General features: G+C 37.2%; 1 protein-coding gene across 5 annotated transcripts in view; it reads left to right on the top strand.

Moving 5' to 3' along the window:
* The window catches only part of NUBPL (NUBP iron-sulfur cluster assembly factor, mitochondrial), a 91,525-nt gene that overhangs the window by 3,493 nt on the left and 64,821 nt on the right, over positions 1-23,211 (top strand). For 2 of the 5 annotated variants that reach the window (XM_082761979.1, XM_082761981.1), the window contains exons 2-4: positions 505-540; positions 3,315-3,349; positions 13,965-14,055. In XM_082761979.1, the coding sequence (XP_082618105.1) occupies positions 14,019-14,055 (37 nt within the window). In that variant the 5' untranslated portion in view covers positions 505-540; positions 3,315-3,349; positions 13,965-14,018. The remainder of the gene's footprint in view (positions 1-504; positions 541-3,314; positions 3,350-13,964; positions 14,056-23,211) is intronic. The other 3 variants (XM_082761980.1, XM_082761982.1, XM_082761978.1) reach the window with 2 other exon arrangements.

Raw genomic sequence — 23,211 nt, forward strand, 5'->3', positions numbered from 1 at the left:
CCTCTATTTGTACTTCCTGTCAAGTTCCCCTCTTTTACCAGTGTTCTGCTAGATTTCCTCAATCCAACTGAAGCTTTCAATTTCTTTTTCCTTTTCTTTTCTGCTCCCTCTTTATACATAACTCTAAGTTGAGAGCATGGTAGAAAATTCATCTTGTCATGTGAAGAGTTCAAAGTGTAGGCTTGAAAGAGTAGAAGCTTCTTATTTACTGAAACTTGTGTTGTTTTCAACTGTGGAAGTGGGGGAAAAATGGCTGGAATAAATAATAAAAGAATAATAAAAACAAAATAAAGCAGATAAATAAAAACTGTGGAAAAATAATTTTTACAGTTATTTCTTTGAACAGCAGGATTAACAACTATTGATACTTTGTTTTGAACTTTGAGACACATCCAGCAAAGGCTACTGGGATGAGATTTTTCATTATTGTTCAGGAGAACTGATAAAGCCAATGCGTTGCCAAATGTAATTTCTTTTTTCCTCTTGTATGTTTTTATTCTGCAGGCAGGATATACTGTTGTTGAAACTCACCCTTTCAAGGTAGAGATCAAAATCCCCATCTATTTATCTGAGCAATGTGGACGCAAATGTGTGCTTTGGCAAGCAGGTTGATAACATTTGTTCTCTCTTGCAGGACCAACATGTTTTCTGGTAGTGGACTTTCTTTACAAGTTAAGATATTTTGGTGACTAGGGAGATCTAACTATTTCAAAATTAACTTTCAGAAGGAGTTCATCTGAGTTATGTTATTGATGATGTAGCTTAACTGTGCCACAAATGTGGATGCATTCCCATGGCTCCGTATATGTCTGATCTTGGGCCAAGCACTTTTATTGGTGGTGTTAGCTCAATATTCAGTGAATTCAACTGTGGTGCTTCTATGGCCAGTGGGGGGTTAGGAAGTTAAAAAGTCCAAACTAATAAACGATCCTAGACTTGCACTGACATCAAGAAGACTAACTTAGAATCTCCTTATGTGTCTTTCTGGATACTGGTTGGCTTGTGTAGGATGGGCAGAGACTGCTTGCGTTGTGCTATGAAGTTTTGGGGTGGTGGGAGGAAGTACTGGACTTCTTGAATGTATATGTTCTACTGCCCTGCAGTCCTGATTACATTGGGATTTCATTGTGAGGGCCCATGTAAACATTTAGGGTTGGGTTAGGGTCCTGTGCTGCATTTCTAAACCCTCTGGGAACTGATGGTAATACAAAGACAATTGAATGCAAGAATTAGCTGGGATTCGAAAGGGTACCTTGTGTCCAGCCAGATATCCATCTAATAAATTCAGACTTTCCCACTGTATTATTTTCACTGACTTCCTTCTATTTGTTTAGTAGTCAAATACCCTTTATTGAAGAAGCATTGTGGATCATACTTTAATTTTATACGTGGTAATTCTGTGTAGACAAGAAGGTAGACATATGAAGCTGTCCAAGTTTTGGATGAGATAATTGCTTTCATATTGGCTGGACCAGTGATGTATTGTGGATTTAGGAGAAAGATAATTCTGATGATGCACAATAGGTTAGCTGTTGCAGAGCTGTGCTCACACATCACCAAGGACTTTGCAGCCTCTCACTGGTACTGCCCTGCCAGCGGAGAGGCTGGGGGAGCCCCAGGAGCTGGGAGGGCACAGAGCCAGCACAGCTGACCCAGACTGGCTGCAGGGATGTCCCACACCTTATGGCCTTGTGATGAGTAGTAAAACTGGGGGAGTTGGCTGGGGAGGCTGCAGCTTCTTGGGGTCTGGCTGGACATCATTTGGTAGGTGGTGAGCGATTGCACTGTGCATCACTTGTTTTGTATATGTATTTTTATTATTACTATTATTTAATTTCCCTTCCTATTTTGTCCTATTAAACCGTCTTTATCTTATCCCAGGAGTTTTACCTTTTTCCCTTGTTTCTGTCCACCATCCCACTCAGTTTGGTGCTTAGCTGCCTGCTGGGTTAAACAACAACACAAGTCATAGACTTATGAAGACAGTATGTGGAGTAACTTGCTGCTTCCTTTGTGCCTCTTCAAACATGAATTGCAGTTGTGTTATTTATTTAATCATTGGTTTGCATGTCTATTGTCTTAGCTGTGATTTGTAGATCAGTCTCCAAGGTTTAGAAGATAAATTCTCTCTGCTTGGTTCAGGGGATAGTTAATCAAGCATCTACTTAAATTGCAGGCTGAAGAATAAAATCCCTATTGCTTTATCAGTTTAGGAGTGAACAGAGCATGTGTGTGCCTTACAGAGAGCTGTATAATCTTCCTTACTAACCTCCTTGCTATTTTGCTTAAAGAAATTTACCTCTTTCCATACTGCATTCTTTAAGCTGGGAGTGTTTCCACAGTTTGTTCTCAGTAACCTCATGCTCTTCCAGTAGAAGAGGCTGGCTGCAGCTTATCTTTCTTAAAATTCTCTGTCATCTGAGATACAACAACATGTAAAGAAGCAAAAAAAACCTTACATGCAAAAGTGTTTTTTTGTTTTAAACATGTTACTGTTTGGAGTATAATGCCTACTGTTTGGTTATATTGATATTTCTAGGAGATCTTCCAAAAGGTAGTTGAAGCTGGTGAACCATTAAAAGGTGCTATTTCTTCTATGTGCTTTCTAGTTACAGGAGTTAAATATTGATTGAAATGCTTTAAACAGAGCTGTAAACAAACTGTTGGATTTGTTAATTGCTTCATCCTGTTACTCTGTTTCTTTAGTTGCTACAGGTGCTTTCAGGGTAGATGAGACTATTTTCAGACATACAAATCGAGCAAAAAGCATACATTGCACCTTCTTCGAGAAAATTTTCAATTTCTCATGATATATGAAAATGGAAAAAGGGTATAAGTGTATTTCTGGTCAGAGTAGTTTAATAGTTTAGGACAATGTGTATTTAATCTCTATCTTAAAAAAAAAAAAAAAAGTTAACTAGAGACCATGGTGAGGTTAGCTATGGTAGAATCATTTTTATTGTTATGGTAGTGTCTAGTTCCAAGAGTCAACAGTGATTTTTCTTAACGTTATCCTTTGGCAAAATGCTTAGATTATAATTTAATCTCAGTGTCCTGTAGAAATTTAGAGTTTGTAGGTTTTTGCAGGTTAGTGTGAGGTCGTTAGCAAGCATGGATTGAAATGTGAGTGCTGCTGCCATTGAAACTAGTAATGCTGCAGAGGTGTAAGAAGCTAAAAATCAAGATGATGAATGTGATTATTAAACAAGTGTGATTTATCTTTGTTTTCTCTTGTTAGAAACCACAACAATATCAATATTTAGAAAGTAAATTCTCTTGTACTTAATCTTTTTTTTTTCTTCTTTTTCTTGCAGTAAATATAGCCCTTGCCCTAGCAGCAAATGATTCGGTAGGTGAAGATCTAATTATCTGCCTTAATGTTAAACAAGTGTGTAAGTCATAAATAAAATGGTTACTGCTGGGGGCAGTCACATACATAAAATCTAAGTATTTATTCTGGCAGTTAATTTCTTTATTTGTTTTTATGGACTTCTGAGTTTATGTAAACTTGTTTATATTGTACAGCATGATGAACGACTCGGCTCTCATCTTTCTTTGGGTTGGGTTTCGCTGTGCACTTTCCACTGTGTCTCTCTGATTTCAACTGCAATTCTCCAAGGATGTGTAGATGTACTAGAGGATGTTTGTGCAGGTTGGAGATCCATAATAAATAAATTCTATCACTTCAAAGTACTGACTTGGAAAAAATGAGTAATTGTTGGGTGGTGTCCAAAGCATTATTTGTAGCTGTACAGATTTACTTTTTCAGGAGAAATTCATGTATAAAAATACTTGAAATATAAAGGGCTAAGGGGGGGGAAGGAGCTGTATGTCTTTCCTGAAGCTTGGAAATCCATTTTTTATGTAACAAAATATCATTGCCCAGTTTGGTATTGCAAAACCCAAAATGTTAATTAGACTGAATATAAACAGTGGGACCTATTTAATGTTAAAAAACAAGGCATCTTCATTACATTCACCTGGTGCTTCCATTGTGTACATTGATATATAAGTAAACTTCGAAGCAAGTTTTTTCATGATTTCCTATGGAAGGGTATATAAAACAAATTTTTTACTCATAAAGTATGAATCCCCAAATAGCTAGTAAATACAAAATAAAAGTGTAGCCTTTAGAAGAGTATTCCACAAAGGTTTTCAGTGAAGCTTTTAATGTATGATGAAAGTTCAGATTTATTGATAATCTTACGCAAGGGCCAAGAAAACTAAGTGAGGAAGCACCTCATTCAGATGAGATATTACTATTTAGGAATACATAGTAAGCATGGCTTTGGAATCTTGTCACAGTCAACTTTAACAGGGAGTTACTTGTTTGAATTCTCAAATGACACTTGGAAAGTGCTTCATAGTTGATGTTGTGTAACATAGAAAATATTTACAAAGTGATATAAAACAAGGTATTCACAAGTACTTTGACCTGGTAAATGTAGCATCCTTTTCTTCTTGCGTTGTAAAAGATGAGTAAAATAAAACAGGTAGGAGTGAAGTTTGCATGCATTCTGCACACTTCCTGTAACAATTTGTAAAAGGTTTTTTAAAGATTTCCATAAAATCAATCATACTTGATAAGAAGTGTTAAAGCTGTTATATGAAATGTGTGCTGTTTGTAATGGCAACTGATCTTGATATTTCACAGTTTTTAATTCCATGTTTTAAATAGGCTGCTGGAGTAATTTGATTTTGGAGAAAAATCTGTCATCTTGAAAAGCAAAACTGCTTGAATGGTTCCTTCTAATTAACTTTAAAACATGGCATTTGCTGTAATACTTTTCCAAAATAAATGTGATTCTGCGAGGAGTTCTGTGCTGTGGCATGGTCACTGAGTAGCTCCATGGAAACCATGTCTACTAATTGCACATAACTGTCGGTACCGGCTAAGATACTTGTAAAGCATGTAAATAAGAGACCATAGCCAAACAATTGAAGAGGTTGTTACTGGAGTTATTAGGCAATTCAGGGCTGAGAATAATTATAAATGAAACTGAGCCAAGAGAGTTAAGTTATAAAATGCACTAGACACTTCTGACGTTAAGATTATGTGGTGGTGTGAAATTGGAGGCCAGAGTCTGGTGGATGATAAGCAATGAAAAGCAGATGAAAGTGTTGTGACTTGCATGAACTGATGGCTACAATCTAACAAGGTGCTGCTCTTCATTTGTCTCTTCATTTGTTCTTCATTGATGTAGTTACGAGATGTAAAACATGAAAGTAAGTTGAAGTGAAGGAACTCAATTCTTGTTTGTTTGTTCATGCACGGGTATCTGTTTTTTATATAAAATGATGGCATACATGTTTGTGTTCAACCTTTGGGCTTGAATTTGCTGGTGTTTTCATTTGTTAGCTCCCACTGATCTCAATTCAGTAGTTTTGTGAGTTAAAAATTGTGAAATGAGTATCTCTGGGACCTTGATCCAGGCTGGGATTGCTCACTGCTCTCAGCTGTAGGGCTCCCACTAATGTTCAGTTTTGTTACAGTGAAATAAATAAGGAGGCTGTTTTCCAGAGTTCACTGGTGCCTCCTGCTGAAGTTTATAGTGAATTTCTTTGACCTCAGATATGCAGCAGTGGCCTCTTCATTTTATTGTTAATAACTAATGATTGTGCATTGCCTTCCTGTGGTTTTCTTTCCCTTTATTACTGTCCTAAGTTCACCTGTTTCTTAGGAGATGGTAATGAGTGTGGTAGTAGATCAGGCCTTCAGCAGCAGCCTCCCGCAACTTCATGACAGTGCTTATGTCTCTTATAAGCAAAATACAGATTTATAGAAACTGATGCTTGAGCGTGATGTATCGTTTAAGGCAAAAAAGAAAGGACTTGAGTAGAAAGGTCACCATGACGATAAAGGTTTGTGGTTTGATTCCTTCATTAAATACAGTCTTTCTCTGTTACAAATTCAATGTTTAGATTTTCAAAGTAACTATTATATTGGACCTAAATGACTTTAAAAATACATTGTCTTCTGATCTTTCAAGTGTTATTCTTCTAAGATTATACAGGTCGCAGGCTACTGAGAACAACTGTTTCTGGGGAGGGAGATCTGTGGAAGATGCTTTCAGAGGAGATTGGATTAGAGTAGATTCTTGCTGCTTTTAGTAACAGCTTTGACACCTTATTGTTGTTTGATAGTGTCATAAGTTGGAAACAGATTAACAATCAAAGCCTGAAGGAATTTCTTGTCTTCTTGATAAAAGAAAGCTTCCTTCCATCGTCTCTTGAAAGTCTGGTTTATACAGCTTGGAAAAAAAAAAAAAAAAAGGAACTATTGTTTCTATAAATAAGTAGCTGATTTTTTTTTTTTTTTTAACATGGAAGCTTTTTCAGGTATTACAATGGTAGTCCAAAGTATTAAGGAGTCGACAGAGCCTTGGCTGTTGTCATTGGCACTGTTTGTTGGCAGAGCCAGGATTAGAATTCAGGAGCTGGAGTCCTGCATGCTGATGCTCAGGCTGCTTGGCACATTTTTACCCGTATGGTTTCGGAGTAAATAACTCTGAGACAGGATTTCATTTAGATACCTAGATACCATGTCCAAGTAGTGTGTGTTGGGGATTTTTTTTTTTTTTTTTTCCCTTTTTGATGCAAGGCCAAGAAGATGAGCAGGGCAGCCTCTTAACACTTTCTGGATTGTTAGACTGTGGTGCCCTGGGTTACCTGTTGTGGATGGATTGGTTAAGATTTGTGTAAACTCTTGTGCCTGTACCAAGATCTATAAATCATACAGTTTTTATTTTTATGTTAAGAAATAACTAAAGTTTTGCTCCTGTGTCCTATTTTTAATTGCTTGCTTAGTTTGGTGGCAGATTTTTTCATTCTTTTGATGTACCAGCAGTCATTCGTGCTCTCATAGGAGCACTTGAGGAGAATTTTTGGGTTTTGTGCCAGGACAAATCATATTCAGACTAGAATGACTATTTATGAAGGCTGCCTGGCCAGAGACGATTTATTATAGTAGAAACAAGTTGAATTAATAGATGCCAGCAATAATAGGATAGAGATTGCTTGTTTATGAACAGAGTATTTTAGTGAGCAAACACCAGCTGTGCATGACTAAGGATGGCACAAATCCAGTTGGGAGGCTGCATGCTTGTGCTGTCACTGCGAGGCAAGTTCCCTTGTCAGATTTCTTCTGACTCTCTTTTTCTTTCCAAGAAGATGTATGTTTTTCACTATAGGGTGAAATGTTTTTTGTGTTGTGAAGGACAGAGCAGCAAGCAGTAAAATCACACGGAATGGATCAGCAGGTAAGTGTAAGCAAATGGCTTCTGCCCAGAGCAGTTAGGGCAGGTGATGAGTGGCAAACATCACTTTAATGCATTGTAGCCCAGCCCTGGGTTACGGGTTACAGGACTGGATTAGGACCAAAATGTGGAATGCCCCCAGGCCTCTTCCTCATGCGGCCATTAGGCCATTATGTGTGGGCCTGCAATGGCCCAGGATCCCCCTGGCTGCTGAGCAACATAGCGGGGTGGCAGCCTGGGCCGATGGCAGTGGGGCAGGGGCTTCAAACTGTGGCTGTGAGAAGGGTCTTCATGGGAAAAGCTTCTGGGATAATAAAATGGTGTCCAAACATGAATCAAACAACACACATTGATTTTGAAATGGCTCAAAAGCAGGGAGGGGGAGAAAGTCTAGAATTTAGAGGACAGTGGGCTTCATCACTGAGTAATTGCAGCTGGAAGGAAAGCTTTTGACCTGTTTTGTCTTCCTCCTATGCACCCTTCCTAATTGTTTCGGTTTGATTTCTAGGCATCTTTTAAGGCAGCCTTTGTTGCTTGGAGAATCGGGAGGCTTTAATTGCTACAGATAGGTGTTCAGGCTAATTTCTTAATGCTGAAAAGTGCTGATAAAGGTGGAGATGGCAGTGAGAATTGATTGGGGTTATCTGGTAGTGACAGCTCAGTTTCTGGATCAGCTGAGAAAACGAGAGAATAAAGCTTGAAAAATTTGACTGTTTTCAAATTTAAAAAAAATAGTAAAAGTTGTCTCAGACATGCAGTTCTTAAAACGTTTTATTTTAATCAAATTACTATACTTAATTTGGACAAAAAAGTCTTTTGAAGAATATACATCACAAGGTGGAGTGTGTTTACCACAACCATCTGGCATGCTGGGAGTGCAATGAGGCACCTCCTCAGGGATGTGGTAGCGTTTGGGATACTGTTGTGCATTTTTAACCATTATTTTAAAAATGGTGCTCTATGAAGTGTTTTTTTTCCCCCAATCAGATATAAGATGTGTAAGGCCAAATGAAATTGAATTACTGGTACCTGATGATAGAGAAATCCGAGTAGGAGCTACTGCAAGCTGTTGTAGGAAAAAAATGCCAGAGAAGTTCTGTACCTGACAGGAAGCTAGAAGATCTTCATATGAAGGAAAAAGGGCTTTTAAACCAGCAGAAGAATGGGTATTGAAAGCAAGTTTGCATTTCTGGGACAGATAATGACAAAATTGTAGTTGGACTTTATTGGCTTTAATCCAATTTACAGCTAGGCACATAAGTAGTGTTCAGCTGAAAGAGCTGGAGAATCAGGGATTAAAAGATGGCTATTCAATGTGTCAGTATGTCAAATGGTGAATCCAGGGCCTATCCTGGTTTTAAGTTCCCTTTTGTCCTATATGGTGCTGCTTGCAGTTTGGGATTAGCTTTAATTCTATAACCACATTAGAAGGGTAAATTGAGAGTCACTGGTTGAGGATTAAGAACACCAGCATTAAAAATAGCTGGCACCATCACTTAGCAAAGCTGGAGTTGTTTGAAATAGGCTGCAGCTGCTGAATGTTGGGACTGCTGCGGGTGCACAGAATCGTTCCCACGCAGTACAACGGCAGCTCATTAACCTGTGTCTCCATCCTTTCCAGGCTGAACACCAGGGAGTTCTGCTGGTCTGCAGGGTTTACTTCAAAGTAAAGTATCATCTACTCAAATCCAGTGGGGATGCATGTGTTTTACCAAGTATGGAAAAGATATCTCATAACAGATGAGCAAAAGTGAAATTAATGCTGTTTAAGAGTCTCTGGATGTTTAGCAGTAATGTAGGCTATGTTGATTAACAGCTATTTATAGCAGATCTTTGTGAGCTGATCTTCTTTTTCCCCTTCATTGGCATAAAGTCTTTTATCAGGCTTGTTCCTCAATAAAGCAGTTGGTGACTTTGAAGAAATCAATGCATATCACTAGATTCTTCTCTAACACAAAATTATGTGTGGAAGACTGATCTGTGATGCATGAATGGAACTGGTTGCATTTGGTTAAAAAAAAAAAAATCTGTTACTGGAAAATCTAATTGATTTCATAGTTCATATTACCTGAAAGATTTATGTAGGAGTTTTGTTTGTTGTTAAATGAAGAATATGAGAGTAAGCAACTCTTCAGTGTAAGCTAAAATAGTTTATAGGAGGAGGGATACATCACTGGTATGTACCTACATCTATACAAGGACCATGTATGGTAAAAGTCACCTGCATAAGAGAACAAACATAACAATTGAGTGATTTTGTATCTGCATACAGAAAAGCAAAGGAGGCAAAATTTACTTCTTCTGGAAGACCTTCTTGTGCCACTATACAGAGGGGCTATGTTCTAATACGGCCTTCAGCAAGTGCTTTTTGTGTTAAAGGATTTAACTCAACAATGTCCAGAGCTCTAAACCAGTTTATTTAGGATAAAGTAGTAATGCAAATCTTTATCACTCACAAGCCAGTGTCCAAGTGCAAAGGCTAAATTGAATTTTAATTATGTCGGCAATCTTGCTGGGGACAAGAAGCAGATGGAAAGACTCTTTTTAATAAAGGTAAAATATGCCTGTAAATTGCATGCTGCACAGTATGAAGCTGTAAGACTCTCAGTGATATATGCAAGAATATCTTTATCTATTGATGGAGCAGTTAGCTTTCTTATAAATACAGAATCTGTGCCTAATGACTGAAAGCCTTGTTTTCATTTCTTAATGTAGATAAAACAAGTTGATAAATTAGAACAAAAACTCGAGAAAATTTGAACTGGGGTAAGAAATGCAGTGATGGTATAGATCTTGTGCTGAATATTTGTCAGACATCTTCAGGGAGGTCTAATTGGGAAAATGAGTATCTTGTTGGGAAGATTAATGTCAGTGAAGTAAATATGGTGACATAGTCAATGATGTAAAAGCAGAAGATGAAGGTGAGCTGTAGTTCTTTACCACAGTCCTTTACTCTATTTCTTTTTTTTTGCTATCTTGATCTGACCCATGATCTGATGAGACCTGAAATATTGGTGCCAGCTTTCAGGAAAGAACAAATCCTAGTAGTACTTAGCCTATGCTAGAGATCATTAAACTAGAAAGGGAAAAAACCTTAGAAGTACTGATAAGAAGCTGTATGTTACCATACAGTGTTTAAATATACTTTTTGCTGAATATACCAGGAGATTAGTTCTGTGTTTGTATGTGGCAAGAAAATACATATATTTTTTTAAATGTTGTGTTCTTACTGGCTGATGTAACAAATTTAACTATGAAGAGTTTCTATAATTCTGCCTGTGTTCAGTATATTTTTTCTAAGTAGCTGGCCATATGTCAGAGACTTAAAGTGCATGATTAAAACATATGGGAATGGTTACACTGTCAGTTTTATCTTTAGAGCTTAAACTGTTTTAAATGTGCAGGTAGGTAACAAAACATAAAGGTCTCTAAGAGGTATTTTCTGAAGTGTGGTGAACTTAAAGATTGAGTCAGCCTTTCTCCAAAGCTGGGCAGGTGGGAGGGAATGGGCAGTGGTGAACTTCAGAACAGCGGTTCTCAACCTGGTTATGGCTATGCCAGCTGGAGAGGGGAAATGTTACTTGTTAATAGAGCAGGAAAGAAATACTTCTATAAGCAGAAAATAGAGCTGCAAGAAGAAAATGGTGGAGATGTAATACCTGCCTCCTTTTCCTGCAGAATGGTTTAAATCATGTGTTTAGATAAAACTTCAGTCAGCGTGGGAAGTAGCTTGTATTGGTAGTTCAATTGACAGCTTCATGTAGTAGCATCCAGCTGCATTCCAAATTTCCTTGAGGAATTTAAAGCATTGTGTAAATGCTGAAAGAGATGATCTGGACCTGTCTTAGAAGGTAGACGCCATAATGCTTTTCTGAGATAATTAAACCTTGAAAATAGGGGTGGTAGTGGTATTCTAGGGATACTTACATGCTGCAGATGAAGTGATGTTGGAGGGCAACAAAACCCAAAACCTTAGCTTATTGGGCCAATGCTTTCTTCTAAGCTGCTACTTTTAGATAATGTGAACTTTTTTTTTTATGTAACATGTGGGATTGCTCAGTGAGGAAAAACCTACTATAGGCTATCTTTAGTGATGATCTGCAAGTGATTTAAAGAAGAATTTCCAGAAGAACTTTCTTCTGTCAGTCTGTGGAAAGCGCCCTGCTTTCAGGAACACTCCTGCCTGCATTAACATGAGCTGTAGAAACTGGAGAATCTGTGAATTCCTCTTCTTTGAAGATGAGTTTTGTTGAGCTATATCCAAGAACGAAAGTAGTATATCTCGGAGACAGGCATTATGCCTGCTTTTGAGGAACTGCATGGACTTTTTTTTTTTTTTTTTTTTGAGAACTGTCAGGTTTGCTTTGTTAGGTTGAAACAAGGTCAGCTTTGTAATTTGGCATAGTAGCTGTATTTGCAAAGTTCTCCTAGATAATTGAGGGATTTTTTTATTCCAGTGTATGTCTTTTTAATTTCAGGAAACTTAGTACATTAGTAGACAGACATGATTTCTGTCCTGCAGACTCCCAGGAATAAATAGCTGGTGGTGGTGAAGATCTGCCTATGCACAGGAGGTCACAAAGTCAATCTAATTAATTTAGTTTTTCCTAAATCTTCATTCCCTTCAGGCTGAAGACAGAATTGTAGTGAGGAGTAAGGCTGTTGCGGGTAGTCAGTGGGTATTGATGATCCTTGTTAGGGTTGGAGGGGAACCCTCAAAAAGTTGAAGGAAAGAATGTCAGTCAGGTTTAAAACACTATGTAGGTTTTTCTGCAAATATTTACTTTAATTTGAGATGTAATTAGGTGGCACAGCCCTTAGATGATGTTTTGATGGGTTCGATTAGTTGCTGACAAAGATAAAGGGACTGAGTCATGAATCTTGCTAATCTTTTAAAATATGCGTTTTGTACAAGAACAAAGAAGCCCTAATATTCTTTTTGATGTCTTTGAAATCTAACCTAAAATGGGTCTTTTCAATCTTTCTAAAATTGCGGCTTTCATACAGTAGGCAAGAGGTAGAATAATTTGTCAAAATAATTCCTGCACTTTGTTGTAATAGCTTTCACAGAATGTTATAAAGTAAGAAGCATTAAAAATCTGTATGAAATAATCCATTTAATTATGTATGCTTTGCTGTGTGTAATAACAAGTATATTGAATAACTAAACCCAAATTAAATTGTTGTGTTTTTTTTTTTTTTGTGGTGAAGTTTATTTCTTTATTAAATACATTATAGATCACATAAAGTATTTTTTACTTCTCAGCTATAAAACTGAAGATACATTTGACTTACATTAGGTAAATTTGACACATTAAATTGATCAGCTGTTAAGGGTGTCTTAAGGGTTCACTATCAACTGTTTAAATAAAAGATAAGTAGAAAACCTCTGCTAAATCCTATTTCTTTTCTAGTAAATAGGGTCAGATTTGCTTCTCAGGTGTCTGCTTTTATGAGATAGTTAATTGAAATTTAGATCTATTTAGTAGTAGGGGCTGGAACTAGTTTTTTAATCCAGGTGTATTTTTGCTTTAAAAAACAAACTGAATAAACTGATGCAGAGGAATGTACTTGTTTAGATATCCTCTTCAAGGGTAAGGATGCTGTGGACCTGCATTAAAAGCCTCTTAAAGCTCTTCTTCTAACCACACGCTTAATATTTATTACTGAGCCTTTATCTTTCTCTCCATCTTTCCCATCAAAGTCATGATAACAAAATGGCTTAATGTGATACTGAACTATGAAATCTTTATTCAAAAAATGGATCGCACACTTTGAAACATTAATAGTGAAAGTGTGACTCAGCATTGTTGGAAAAGCTCCCGTTGCCTTATTAACCTTTCGAACAAGCCCTTAAACATATTTGCTTGCAATTATGCAAAATGTTGAATACAGTTAACTTTTTATATTTGAGAAGCTTGATGTTCAGCTCTTAAGAGCTTGTTCTTTATTACTTAGTTTACAGAACTTGATAATTGGTAGCTTGTCTTGCCATCTGTAGGAAAAATATTTTAATTTTCACCAAATGTGTGCATGTACTTTTTTTAAAAAAAAAAAAGATATGAATCTTGAAAGTCTAGACTGCATAGCTGAAATAACTTTTGTTTGAAGTTTATTGCGTAGTGTACCATATGTGTTTAAATAAACCCATATTTTTAGCATTCCTTTGTGTAAATGCATTTGATTAAAGTGTTATACCTGCTTAATTGCCTTCGTAGACTTGCGTTTTGATGTTTTGATGCCTGCCAAAGTTTACTATGGCCTCTTAAAGATAAATACATCTTACTGTTTTCACATTCCTTATACAGTCACTAACTACATTCCAATCTCAATATATATTTATGAACATTGATAGTTGTTTTTTTTTACGATGAAATTTGATACCCTTAAAAATTCCTCTGTAAAGGTACATTGAATAGAGAGAATGTTGCTTATAGCGTTCTTTAATATAATGGTCTGTGGTCTTCATGGTAAGTCAGAAAATGTGTGCAAGTGAGGATTTGAGAATCTGGATTTTGTGACCTCTGGTAAAACATGTAGAAATACTAACTTTCATGCATCAACTGCAAAATAGACAAAGGAAATGGTGATAATTTATGTTGGAAGTCAAGATTTATTTATTATTTTTTTCCTGTGGGCAGTTTAAGGTTTTGCTTACAAAGGAAGAAAGACGTTTTGACAAATACTTTTTCTTTGGTCCTTACACAGAAAAAAGAAGTTGGCTTGCTTGATGCAGACATATACGGGCCTTCAATTCCAAAGATGATGAACCTTAAAGGAAACCCAGAATTAACACCAAGTAAGTGTGAAGTGATTTTTATGTTGTTGTTTCATTGTTCAGGAATGAGCATAGATGTGCCTCCTTGATGTGGCATGGAAGGGGGTGCAAACAGAAGATGTAAATGCAGTGTATTCATTTCTTAAATTTTTGTTAATGAGATAGCTGTCCAAACTAGATTTGAAAGCAACGAGCGTACCTGTGGTCTTTGTTCATGTCGGTCCACAGGCTTTGAGGTTTTCATGGATTATTACTGAAAAGACTGGAAAAGGTAACCAGGAAAGAAAGGATATTGTCAGTGGGTTTAGACTTGCAGACAGTGAGATTCTGATCCCATTGTAGAACATATTTTTGTTTTTGTTTGTTATGTCAGAACAGTAGTCTGGGGATGGGGGTGTTGGGGAGGGAGACTAACCTAGGAAATAAGAGAGACCATTACAGTAGTTAGTACAATGTCTATTCAAAATGTCATTGAAATGGTTGCCTTTGATATCTCTCTCTCCAGCCAAATACTCAGGGCCACTAGATTCTTTTTTTTCTTTAATCTGGAATTGTGAGTTTAGAAAAAACAGTCATGGTGAGTACCAGAAGTAGACGAAACTACTGATTTTACTTCTGTTGGGAAGGATTCTGGTGTGAGGAAAAGCAAATTCAGGCAGGAGAGTTTAGGGAGAAGTAAGGAAGACAAAGTAGAAAGGTTACATTAAGTCTGTTCACCTTTCAGAAACATAACTTCCACTTTGGCCAAATGGGAGTGGAATTGAAGAACAGCTTTATCCCGCTAACCTCTGAGATGATAGGGTTTTAGTGCTTTGTTTTGCTCCTCTGAAAAATTTAGATGCAGTAAATTTAGGATTACTGTCTGTCTCCTTCTGTTTCCACCCTTTAGTCCAGAGAAAGAAGTAGTAATGTATTTCTATACACAGATGCACTGCAGGTGGACGAGAAGATGTATGCTTGTACAGGTGACGATCCATTTGAGTACTTTTCAAGTACCTAGCTTACAAATGTAGAAATCATTTAGATACTTTCACAGAGGGAAAGAGATTACTTGGTTTTATTTGTCGGGCTTCTGATTTAGTTTTTGAAGGTGAAAGATAACTCCATTGTGTAATAAATAACTGAATCTTTTCACATATCATCAGTACAGTTTGACTTCCTGATACTACCTGATTTGACTTCCTTGCATTCTCGTGTAATTTGGGACCTGCTGAAAGTGTGTCATATAAGCTCTGTTCTCCTGTAAAATATAAATAAGTGCATATATATGTGTGTGTATATATATATATGTATGTATGTATTTGAAATGCATTATGTGATATGAGCACAAAGGACTATGTTGCAATGTCTTCTTTATCTCTTGTTTTCCTTTTTATATGATATTAGGTTATATATTGTTAACAGATGTTACTTTTTCCTTTCTAAAGATGATCATGTAAAAGGTTACTTCTCCATCTTTTTTCCTCACTGCTAGAAAATTGGCTGGTTAGCTTTGAAATTCTTACAAATCTAGCCATGTATTTTATGAACTCATACCAAATTTAAATCTATATCACAAATAAAGAGGAAGTTGCCCAGTCTATTTCATATGGTCATAACATCTTATTTGCTAAGAATGCAAGGACTTAAAACATATACATTTAGGTATTAGGACAGATCAATGTTGTGATATATAAACTTTGTAGTCTGCAGATACTTTGAGGATACAGCTGAAAATTAACTGTACGTTTTTGTCTTGGCATGTTTGCTGTGCTGTGAAAAACACAGCATTCAGTGTAACAGAAATTGGAGGATTTCCCTGAATTGAAATTGCTTCTGTTGGCCTGTAAACATATTTTGATTGCAAACATACATTCTTTCTGTCTCTATATGGAATGTACAAGGAAATAATACCAGGATTTAAGAACATGCTTCATTTTTAAGCGACAGCAAATGGATTAGCGTATTTCAAAAGCGTGACATACAACACAAGTCTACTGAGAAAATGATGTAACAATTCAGTATGAATGGTTAAGGGGTGCAATTTCTATTTCAGGAATTCTGTTTACTTTTCAGTGCAGTATAACCGTGGAGTTGATGAAGCTGTGGAGTAGCAACAATGAAAGTATTGACATCAAGATGATTTGGTTGTGAAAATAGGATACTGAAAGGCATAGGAAACTTTAATTGTAAACATCAATGTAAACATCAAACTTTATTCTAGTGAGTAGCAATGATAGGATATGCTTGCAAGAAAAGATCAATTGTAGGGGTGTGCGTGTATGTACATATTTTTCTATCTACATTTATGTATATATTACAAGTATATATGTGACCCTTTTGATGAAGTTTAGCCTGTTTTTCTAATTTCTTATTAGATCATTTAATTATCTTTATTTTCAAGAATAAAACTCTGAACAATTCTTGTTTCGTAGACTATGACAGAAAACAGTTCTACACATTAAAGATCTGTATTAACAATGTTAACTTTATCAGTAAGTCAATTAAAAACATTTTAGTAGCATGGCAGTCAACAATTGTGTTTAAAGACTATTTCTGTCCACAACATGAGACCTGGTTGTGAAAATGATGAGTAGCAGCCTTCATTGTTACTGAATCTCTACAGTAGTTCTAGGAGGTTCTGATCACTCTTGCACTCAGATTCCTAATTATTTTTCCCCTCACATGTAGTAGTCAAAGAGGGATTAGGGATGCTTGGTACCATACAAAATAAATCTGCAGCAATTATTACATTTGAATAGAGAATGTTATAGTCGCACTACAATTGAAATGTGGAGTTTGTCTAAGTTCATCAAGTTCCAACCCCCCTGCCCTGGGCAGGGACACCTCCCACCAGACCACGTTGCTCAAAGCCCCATCCAGCCTGGCCTTGAACACTGTCAGGGATGGGGCATCCACAGCTTCTGCAGGCAGCCTGTTCCAGTGCCCAAAAGAATTTCTTTGTATATATAATCTAAATCTACCCTCTTCTAGTTTAAAGCCATTACCCCTTGTTCTACCATTATACTCTATAACAAGAAGTCCATCCTCACCTACCTGCAGGCCCTCTGTAGGCACTGGAAGGCTGCTGTAAAGTCTCCCTGTAGCCTTCTTCAGGCTGAACAATCCCAACTCCCTCAGCCTGTCTTCATAGGAGAGGTGCTCCAGCCCCTTTATCTTCTTTGTGGCTCTCCTCTGGGTTCTTTACAACAGGTCCATGTCCTTGTTATGCTGGGGACCCTAGAGCTGAACTCAGTACTCCAGGTGGGGTCTCACAAGAGCAGAGGGGTAGAATGCCTTCCCTCACCCTGCTGGCCATGTGTCTTTTGATGCAGCCCAGGATATGGTTGGCTTTCTGGTCTGCAAGCACACATTATCAGCTCATGTTGAGCTTCTCTTCCAGCAACACCCCCAGGTCCTTCTCCTCAGGGCTGCTCTCAATCCATTCTCTGTGTAGCCTGTATTTGTGTTTGGGATTATCCTGGCACAGATGCAGGACTGTGAACTTGAGCTTGTTGAACCTCGTGAGATTTGCACAGGCCCACCTCTCAAGCCTGACCACGTCCCTGTAGACGGCATCTCTTCCCTCCAGTGTGTTGACTGCACTGCACATCTCGATGTCATTGGCAAACTTGCTGAGGGTGCAGTGACCCTTCCCAAGACCAAGATATTACGAGTGCATTCCAGGAACCTCCTGGCTTGCCTATGCCTTGTTGCACTGTCCCTTCAATGGATGTCAGGGTGGTTGAAGTCCCCCATGGGGAACATGGGCTTGTTAACATGTCGCTCTCCTGTCTGTCCATGGAGGGTCTCATCCACTTGGGCTTCCCGGTCAAGTGTCCTGTAGCAGGCTCTCTCTGTAATGTCCCTGCCCTCTATTTAATCCTGACCCATAAGCTCTTGGTTGGCTCCTCAGCCATCCCCAGGCAGAACTCTGTGCACTCCAGGTGATTGTTGACAGAGAGGGTGATGAATTCAGTTCAAAATGAATTAGGAATTCCCAGGGAGGAGAGAGTCTGTATAAATGAAAGGTACTCCACTACCTTAATCTTGCAGACTTGAGTACGTTGGAGAAAGTCTGCTAGCATTTAATAGGGTATCATTTGAATTACTTGTAATTCATCAAGGTCAGGGAAATCCTGGTTAATAAGTTCATGACTGAATTTAATTAGTTAATAGAGGATTATGTAACTATGGGATAAATACTAACATCAGCTAAAGTATATACACAGATCAACATTTCTAACACAAGTAATGAAAACATTACTTCTACTTTTTCCCCAAATAGGGTACTTGAAAGCTGTTTTCTGGCTTAGTGGACTGCAAAAGTTGTTTTCTTTTTTTACTCTACCGTTTAAACTACCTGGCAGAAAGTAAAAGCTGTCATACAGCTGCAAGGATATTGTCCTTTTGCTGGATAAATGTAACATTTTTTCACTTAGATGATTGTGAAGATTGTGGTGGACTTCTTTATTTATGGCAGTTGAGTGCTCTTTTAATATTTTGAAGCTTTGCTATTCTGTGATGCTTTCAGTATCCTTTTTATTTCTTAGTTAAGTAGTATATTGAAAAGATCACTAGTAGATGTGTTTTCAAACTTTGGAATTGAGAAGTAATTCCTGAGAGAATGAAAGCAGTGGGTGTGTTGCAGCCCTACTGAAGCTAATAATACTACAGGAGCTACAGAAATGCAATTACTGATAAAATTCTAAAATCAGGAATAGATATTTGCATTTTTTTTTCCCTGGGATACATTTATGTATCTACTGCTCTTCAGTTTAATATCAGAATTTCTAACAGAAAGGGATGATTTAAAATACGCTCTGTAGTTGCTGTTTAAAGATGTCTACGTGAAATAGTCATCAAGGGATCTGGGGATCCATTTTGGGGTTATTTTCCCTAGTTAGGTAATGGTATATTGATAGGATAGTTGTTCAGGTAACCCTGAAGTTCCCCAGTTATATGTGAGAGATGAATTTTAAAGACAGAATTTGTATTCACCACCTTTATGCTTTACCAGTGGAACTTTGTCATGATTAATTCAAATAAAAACTAAATTTGATTGTCTCAAAAAAGGCATTTTGTTATTGCTACTGCCTCTTGATTTGTGTTAAATAGTACGTAGTTTAATGTTTTGCGTTACTGATTCTATGTTGAAAGTAGTCTGAAGTGAATGCTGGTCTTTTACTGCTGGTGTGGTCTTCTCACAGTTTATGTAGGTGGCTGAAGGAGAATAGTCACACGTCAGATTTGTTGGGCTACAAAGACATGCAGTTCTATTTCTGAAGATCTCAAGTCAGGGCCAGACCCTCTTTGGGTTTATCAGGGGACTTTGTTAGAATGGGACTTTTTTTTTCCCAAGTACATTCAACATCCCTATTTTTTTTAATCTAATTTTTCACTTCAGCAGACAAACTTCACATCCTCTCTGATTCTCGTACCTGTTTGTTGTCCTTAGGCTGGCAAGTTTAGTCTGCCCTTTTAACTTGCTCTCCTTTAGCTATTGCTAAAAAGCATATGCTATTTGCACCATCCTTATTCATGATATTTAATTGGAGACTAAGCAGACATGTCTGGGCTGCAAAAACTGTTTGTGTTGATTCCATTACAGAAGAGGGTCAGCTGCAGTCAGTGGCATTGCTTATTGAAAATCCATGCACTGGTGAGAAGACTGGTTTGAGGTCAATGTCTTTCCTTATTATCCCAAAAAGCCATCTGATATTCTCAGGCAAGCATGCATTGAGAATAGACTGTTTACGTTATGCAAAAATGGTAAACTCTGGCCTAGTATAAAAATATCTTTCTGTTTGAGAGGCTAATTCAAGTAGCTATTACAATGAAAACAAAAAAGTGAGAAAACACAGCAATGCTGTACAGGTATTTCAGCCTACATTAAGTGAAATAATTTTAAATGAAAACAAAAGAAAGGTGTGGTGATGGGAAATGGGCTTTCTTAGGATCATCCCAAGCAGTTCTGCAGTGGCTCACTGCCCAAGTACCTGGTTATTTTTTTGGCTTCTAGGATACTTTTTCTTGGTGGTGTTCTTGTTTCCTATTCAGGACTGGTAAGTTCCAAAAGTTCCAGCTGCAGCCACTGGCATTATAGGTACGCAGGCACTTTGAAAATCTGTTTCAAATAGTCTTGAACACAAAATAGTAATTCAGAATGTTGTAATCAGTTGTATTTCTATTTTGGAGGCTCTTTCGTGTGTCATGAGGTAGCTGAAAATGAGAAGAATATTTAAATGTTAAATTATTTATTCTGGACCTTGACTATTGCCCTCAAACCTGTAACAGTTAACCTTGAACTTGATTCATTTGGAAATTTTTGATGTCACTTATGGAAGAAAAATGGTGACCTTTACTTGGGGGAAAGGAAGTAGAGAAGGAGTATAATGGCAATCTGATCAAGAAGTGAAAAGGAATTAAAAATATTTTGGGGATGAGTATGGAAAAAGGACTGTTTTAACTACAATAAAGGCGTCTATTGGTGTTGAATCTTTATTTTTAAATTTCTTTTTCTTCTTTCCTTTAAGTGGATTTTATGTTTGGCCAAAAAAAAAACAAAAAACCAACAGCTAACTTTCTCTTAAAATACTCTCTTCTGGTTTCACTAGATATTTTGAAATCACATATCTAGATAGTAATCATACCATATTGGGTTAGATTTATAGTTTTGAAAGACTTAAGACTGCCTGTGTAGTTTGAGATGACACCAACCCTGCAAGGGATTGTTTATAAGCACGTATTTGTTAGCTGCTGTTTAAAAAGTAAGAAAAAACAATTAGTGTAGTTAACTTGTTAAGATTTATTTTTTCATTATTGAACAATTCATACTTAAAATTAAAAAAAAAAAAAAAGTAAGATGATAAGGTAGGGAACATAGTGTGTAGTAATTAAATTTTTTACTGAGAGCAGCCCTTTTGGATAAGGGGCAAATGAAATTTCACTAAATGCTATTGCAACAAATTACTGAAACACAACGAGAAGCAAATACATGTCAACATGTCAGGTACTTGAAAGCAGAGTATATTACTCTTCATATTGTAAACCCTGTCATGTGGTAATTATAAATGTTTTGATATGGATTATGACTAGCACAATATTACAACGTTTACTATTCAAGATGTGAATGGTTCATCAGGTTCAACTTTTATACAAATTGGAACCAAATTGCAAAATGGTTTTATTATAATAAAATGGTAAACATGCATTTAATTGTATGTATGTAAACAACAAAAAAAAAGATTCATTTTCCTTTTTGTACACTGAACACATTTATTTACCTGTTTGCTTATTTCAGAGGAATACATGTAAATGTTTCCATCCCTCTTATCTGTAAGAAGTATAATTAAAGAACTGTAACTAATTCTGAACTTTCTCGGTATTTTCATCTAGCAGTTTCACTTTCATGCTTTATCTCTGTGGTTTTCTTGCTGTATCCCTTCTCCACAGTATAACTGAATGCTTGTTCAGGAGAAAGAATAAAACTGAATACATCAAAAATAGAAAAATATATTTTAATCCTTTCCCTATAGTGACAGGAGGCTAAAAGTGACAAAGTTTAAAAGCTAACATTTCTTTCCCTTGATTTAGTTGATAGTCATAAGTCTTGTAAAGAATCCTGAGCTTCATTTTACAAATGGTGAAATAGGAATAAAATCACAAAAGGATGTATGGAGGTGATTCATGAGAAATGCAGAGGGGAATATTTAATACACAAAGAACACTTTATTTGTTTGTCTTAAATGGAGAGTTAACAAGTTTACTGTAGTTTTCATCTGTCATTAGCATCCAGCAGCTTCAACAGTTATTAAAATTACATATAATCATTTGAACAGTTTACATCCTTCTGTTTTCATTGACACTTTCTTTTTTTTGTCTTGATTACAGTATATAGCCTAAAAAGGCTGAACTGACTCAGATATATTGAGTTCCATGTTTTTTCTTGGAAAGCAGTGGATGCCCCTGGTTAACTGCAGGGTTTTGTTGAAGTTAGATCTTAAACTGAAGGGAGTGCATGGGGAATGTCTGTCCCTTGGGTTCGTGGTACTCTGTCGTGTCTGTTGTCCTGTGTTACATGACTGACTTGGGCAATCCTCCTTTCACAGCAGCATCCGAAGCAAGGCTGTGCTTCACATAACTTGCCTGATAAATACTCATAAAATACTGATAAAAACTAGTCCTGTGCTTTTATTCCAAACCTAACAAGCTAATGATGCTTAAAAACATAACAAAGATATGACTAAATCCTTGTGCTGTTTGCTTTTGCCAGGCTTAATTTGGATGTATAATCTTCCAGTAAGCAATTAGACCTTTTGCTTTTGGGTAGGACTCATCTCACAGCTGCAAACCCACTCTGGTAATGAAAAGCCTCTCACAGAGCCTTGTTGCCTCTGCAGTCTGCCGGCAGGAAAAAAGTAGTGAAAACCTAATGGGAATGCTAGGCCAACTAAATATGAGAAGCAAATCTTTTGGAAAAAGCCATGTTTCTTTGTGCATTTATTTCTTGAACTTGAATTGTGTTGCCAGTATTGAATAATGTTCTTCGAGTCTCTGTGGTGGTTTACTTTGGTTTAAGCATTTGTGATGCCTCCATGGCTAGATAACACTGTTAGCACAGGGCGTAATGGGAAATCGCAGCCTTCCGCTTTCAAGCTTAAAATACAAATTGCAATACATTTGAGGCAGTCCTTCAAATAAATTTGTAGCAGTGTGAAATCAAACTTGAAGTCTCAATTAGTCTGTCACTTGCCATAGAATATTCTGGGCTTCTGGTGTAAGCAGTTAAAATGATGCTTGTGACTCTGACCAACCTTGTGGTGACAGCAGCCTGCCTCTCTGAGGTGGCTTGGTGGCTGCTCTCTCATGTGATGCCTGGGCCCGGCTGCTCCGTGCTGCTTGCCCCCCTCCCCTGCACCTTGCTTTCCTCTCACATCACCATGCTGTGGGTGGAATTAAGTTGCCTTTCCATGGGAAACTTGCACCATTCTTAACATGTTGAAGCTACCCCTTCAGAAAGTATGGCTCACCTGTACCCTCAGTGAAAGCCTCTGCACACCTCTTAGCTCCCAAAGGCATCTGGGGTGGTGTGAGACAATTCTATTGACACCAGCAAAGCCCACTGTTTTGTTAGTCTGTTTCCTTTCCTGTCCTATGTCCCCTTTTTCCACAGCTTAAAGATGATTATTTTCTACG

Source organism: Aythya marila (assembly GCF_965140915.1).
Source record: "Aythya marila genome assembly, chromosome: 5".
In the NCBI taxonomy this organism is placed as follows: domain Eukaryota; kingdom Metazoa; phylum Chordata; class Aves; order Anseriformes; family Anatidae; genus Aythya; species Aythya marila.